Source organism: Suillus fuscotomentosus (assembly GCF_016647785.1).
Source record: "Suillus fuscotomentosus strain FC203 chromosome Unknown F5891scaffold_323, whole genome shotgun sequence".
Taxonomy (NCBI): domain Eukaryota; kingdom Fungi; phylum Basidiomycota; class Agaricomycetes; order Boletales; family Suillaceae; genus Suillus; species Suillus fuscotomentosus.
In genome coordinates, this window is record NW_024539835.1 from 21464 (window position 1) to 26960 (window position 5497).

The 5497-nt window shown below is 42.8% G+C and overlaps 1 protein-coding gene across 1 annotated transcript; it reads right to left on the reverse strand.

Moving 5' to 3' along the window:
• Positions 1-492: 492 nt before the first annotated feature.
• On the reverse strand, positions 493-4055 carry F5891DRAFT_1132834 (uncharacterized protein; the record flags this gene model as incomplete). The annotated part of the gene is made up of 13 exons (XM_041364747.1): positions 493-1149; positions 1520-1608; positions 1695-1733; positions 1776-1933; positions 1978-2214; positions 2265-2440; positions 2490-2592; positions 2675-2741; positions 2772-2903; positions 2955-3213; positions 3289-3371; positions 3435-3738; positions 3912-4055. The coding sequence occupies 13 exons, from the start codon at positions 4053-4055 to the stop codon at positions 493-495; spliced, it is 2448 nt and encodes an 815-aa protein (XP_041216425.1).
• Positions 4056-5497: the final 1442 nt, after the last annotated feature.

Below are 5497 nucleotides of genomic sequence, written 5' to 3' on the forward strand. Positions count from 1 at the left end.
GAGCACAGCTCATTTCTGTATACCTCCGAGTCATGCAATGTAGTATCTCATATTTGTAACTGAAAACGACACTTGCATCAGTAAATTCGCAGATTCCTTAACCAGCTTTTCAGCCACTTGTCACGAAAATATTCAAAATGTTACTACTTATTTCAACTTATACACTTGTGCACAAGTGCCCACAAGTAATCACATGATTCACAAGCACCCAAAGTAAATAAGCAGCAAAAAGTCGAAGTACATTATACAAGTGAATTAAGTGAGGTAGAATTAACAATTAACAAACAAGTCGCGTGCTGGATCCGTTGCACCATTACGCTCTCATTCCACTGCGTCATCATGCAATGGTAGAGGTGTAGTCCATGTACTTGCTGGGGATGGCCTTAACTACCTCATCATCGACAAGAGGAACAGAGTAGGGACTTCATCATCAATGGCATTGATGGACGATGACACAGTGCACAGATGTAGGCAGGAGATGTTGTGGGGCAATTACAACACAATCTCGAAGGCATGGTGATCAGCGTATTTGTTAACATAAAATGAGCGGAAAATATCATAAGAATGAAAGTATTTCATGTCACTAGGAATGAAATTGGGACTGTAGACAGGGATTAGATGTGCTGCATGGTAGACTGTCTCAATATGAATAACAGTGAGGTTTGGGGTGCCATTGTCATGAACACTTGGATGGACTATCCACATGCCGGTATCCTTGTCGGGACAGTCATCAACCTTGTCAAACCAATGAACAAGGGCACACGGATACATGACCCAATTGAATCTGAAAGAAAAGAAACATTTAACTCTTGCAACCTCAAGCCCCTTCATCCCTTCAAGGTTTGGATTGGTATTGACAAATACACAATCATTGTGGGGATAGATGTTCCGCCAGAGTGGACACACATGGATCTGTTTACATTGCATGCTGCCCATGCCACTGGGATCACTGGGGGCATAGAATGTTGCAGCAGCAGAACTAAAGACATAAAGACTGCCATCATGTCGAGGGCAGCTAGCAGTAGGGACATCTTCAGGGTTGTGAGGATCGCCAGGGAAGAGTTGTGAGAACAAAAAGTAGTGGATGAGGCATTGCAGGGATGGTACATCAACTTCCTCTGCCAATGCTGCTACTGTCTGTCCTCGTGTCTGTTCTGTCAAACATGGTGGTGAGTATTGAGCCTTGAATGGTGGAGGAAAATTTTTAAAAACAAACACGCTAATTTGTCCAAGAAGATGTGAGGGTATGCAGAAGTATACTTGTGTAACAAAAAAAATTCAAAGACAAACACACTAATTTGTCCAAGAAGATGTGAAGGTATGCAGAATGGTGAGTATTGAGCCTTGAATGCTAGAGGAAAAATTTCAAAGACAAACACACTAATTTGTCCAAGAAGATGTGAAGGTATGCAGAAGTATACTTGCATAACATATGGATAAATAACATGGGATAGCACAGCAGTCTTTATTTGAAGGAAATTAATAAGGACCACATACAATGAGTCTTTGCAAGTTGTACAAGAGCGAGTACATCTGGGTCGTCAACAACGTCGCCATTGTCAATATTTTCTTCTAATTGTTGTGCGATAACAGGGACATCTGGTTCATCTTCAGGTCCATTAAGTATGTGAGAAGATAAGGTTAGATATAGAGAAACTCATGAAGACTGGCTACAGCTCTTCAATATACAGAACCAACGAGCATGCCTTGCACAGTGAAGTCCACGCGAGATGCTGCGAGTTTGTCAAGGTGCTAGTTGGTCAAAAGCATTTGACCAAGGGCATTGTTCCTGTTAGACCACCGCCAAGGATCCTTCACCACCTTAATATGCTTCGATTCTGTGATGGATGAGCATAATCCATTCAGGGCACCAAAGAGTCGGATCATGTCTGCATAATGGGTCATTGAATGCTGGCGGGGATATGAAAGTGAGCTTTCGTGCCCGTAGTTTTGAATATCTGGCGATAATGATGGAACCAAGTAAGCACATCTTGAAGTTGATTCAAATAGGCCTCAGTAATGATGTTGTGCAGCGCAATGTAACAAAATTCCAAGAGCGCACGAAATGCATGGACCATGTCTTGGGGTATGTGGCCTTTGATAACTGGAATAAAGACCTTCATAAGTGCTTTGGAATCGTTACCTGTCCATTGTTTGAAACCATGGCCATCAGGAAATTGCCGTAGGCCAGTGAATGGTGCTACAGCAGCAATTCTAAGTCATTGTTAGAGAATGGCATTGGATTAATGCATGAGGTCACATACCTATGATCTATGTCACTCATGATCTCATCTCCTTGTTTGGTCCCGTGTGTAAGTCTAAGGTACTCCACTACCCAATCCACAAGATGGTCCTTGAAAGCCCCTTTTATTAGCTGGTGGAGGAGATCAAATGATAGCAATTGATGGATATTGGCCTGGGGGAAGTCATCCGTGAATGGCTGCCCAAAATAATTAGTATATAAGACAAGAGCGAGCAACTGCACTCACGACAAGAACACTCATAATACCATATTCATGCCACATTGTATCCGAATCCATGTTTTCATGTATCAGCAGATCTGTATGCTCCTGAGAGCGGTACAAGCCACTGCTATCAAGGTCTGTTCAAATTGCAAGACATCTATAAGCATTGTCAGTAGATATTGATGCTCATTTCGAGTCAAAATACTCACTTTGTGCACCAATTTTTCATTGTATAGGATAACACCAATTGTTCCTCGTAGTCTGCTATGAAGGGTCCTAATCCATGTATAACACATCAAAAATGACCGTCTGCACAACATAGGACCTCATACTCAGTCATTGCAGGCTTCAGGCTTGTGAGAATTGCAGAGAGTGAGTGGTGAAACAGCTGGTGATGAAATATGTGGGACAACTCAGTTTTAGCATGTTCTCTAACAGCTGTACCACAACTCAGATGAATGATACAATCTTGAATGTCAATACATGTACTTTTGGGTACAGAGAGGAAACTGATGACAATGAGAGCATTGTGGTGAGCACACCACACATTGTTGTGCACATTGCCAATTGAGGCATACAGGGGGTAATATTCATTGTTGCCTGTACCCATGGAGACAGTAGTTTTGTCACTACTGAGGATGATTGGAACAAACATTGATCCATGTGTGCTTGGATCCTTTGATATCTCGTCCTGAGAGCATGTTAGTGATGAAGTTGTAAGGACATATGAAAGACATACAGCCTGTTGCTATGCCCAGTCTCCAGACATAAAATCTTTCCATCAGCATGTATTGTCCGATGCATCATACTCTTGAAATGGAACAAAGTCAATTTCACCTTTATATGTGGGGGTTGCTAGCATGTTATGCACCATCAGACGTGGGTCCCTGTACCAGACCTCATAATCTTTGTTCATCCATGGAGGGGTATCATGTTCAGGGTGTTCCCCCATGTATCAAACCAAGAGACATTGCCAGGGGACATTGCCAAGTTGTGTGGCATCGATTACCCTGTGCAAATCCTTATGATTGACAAATGGAGGGGAGCCGTTGTGTTCTAACAGTTGTGCAGCCATTAAGTCGAATAATTGGTTTGTAGCTGCGTTAGACATATGAGATTGTTTGAAAACAAATTCTGCTGTTGCAAATTCCATATCATTACAATATGGACTCCAATCAAGAGGAGACTTCGGTGGAGGAAGAGTTGATGGAGTTCCGGGTGGTAGAAACATGCCATCAGCTGTGCATGGTGTAAAGAGTTGATTCTTGGTGGGCTATACAAAAGGTGTTTACCTTAAGACTCCAAAGTGTGAGTGAGATGTTCGTCCCAAAGAGACTGCCTGTAGGATTATCTCTTGATATAAAAATGCAAGAGGTATCTTGTGAAGATCAAAGGAGAGAGAAGGAAAAGATACCTCAAGTACATTCAGAGTTCTGAAAAATTGACCAAAGTGTCTGATGAGTTGTCTGAGGTGTCTGGTTGAGGTCCAACGTCAAGAAACAAAGGTCCAAGGTTGCGTGAAGCTTCCAGTGAAACAACAAGGTTTCCGGTGAAGAATATGGTGGTTTTGTCGAAGTATAGAACTTGCATAGATTAACTAGTGAAGTCCATCGAAAGACTTGAGGAAATCAATGAGCAAAATGACAGCAGTCAGGCCAAACAATCATTCTGAATGAACAAACTGGTATGGTTGGGGAAGATCCTGACCAGGTACAACTGGATGGCATGCATGCATGTGCTGAGTGTGGCCTGAAGAGTTTCAAAACCAGCATAGACAGCCCAGAGACAGGCATGGAAACTGGAGGGCACAGTGGAGAGGCGTCGCCTCGACACATGGTGCAAGCAGATGATGGTGTGAATCTGTGCTACTGCCTGGGAAAATGCTACCTAAGTGTCCTCTCTACAGGGTCTGAGACCTCCTGAACCCTGAATCCCTAACTGAGAATGACTCCTAAGAAGTCCCTGAAGCCCAAACATCCTACTACAACAACAAGTAGGGTATTTTCCGGGTGTCATGTAGGTTGTGCTGGGTTGACAGAACACATGGAATACTTTGAAATCTAGTAAAATTTCTGTTAGACCCTGGCTGGCAATATTGGATAAATAATTACATGTGCTTTTGGTGCCGTTGAGACAAGAATGGGTGCTGCCCTGGAAAAGTTTGGGTGAAATGGACAGTTATGTCACCAGTCCACCAGAAAAATATTGGCGGAACTGACAGTTATGTCACTGAGGAAAGGTTCTGGTGAACATACTTCTGGTAAATGTAATTACACCACCGGAAAGGTTCTGGTAAACATTGATACTCACCACACTAGGTATTTCAATGTAATTGATTGGTGTGGATCATGTTGTTGAACACACCATTATTGTGCCGAAAAAGCACTGGTGAATATCATGCTCCAGGCACTTGCAAGTTAGATTAGTACATCAAGCTATGAAGTAGGGTCAATGAATTATTCAGAGTCAGCTTTCGACTTCAAATTTTGAAGAATGAAGCGAAACTCACCTTGAACTTTAGAACCCACCTCCTTCAGATCTCTTCATCCTCTAAAGTCCTCTATTAACACAATGTCTCAGCCTGATACAATTACAAAGCACATAGGAACTTGACCTAAGAATGCAACTCAGCATCCAGGACACATTTTGACCGAGGGTTATGGAAAGAGACGTACCGCTGCTCAAAAGGCCGCTGACAATAAGCATGAAAGAGAGGCAAAGGAGGCAAGTAAAAAAGCTCTGCAGGAAAGCTATCAATGTATTGCTACTTTGCAAGCACAGATGCAGGCTGACCAAGATGCTGCACGCTGTAGAAGAGGAATTGGTAGTATAGGTAATAGGGTGGTATGAGATGTACTCAAGTAGTCCTCAATAAGCGAGATGTGTGTTGACCCAAGGGGATTGCTACTGAGTATGTGGAGGGAAACACTGGACCGGGTGTTTGGTCAAGCCTGGTAAGGCATGCGATGATGAGTGAAGCGTGAGCAAGCAAAAGAAACATGAAGCGCTAATGGGCAATGACGAGTGATGAT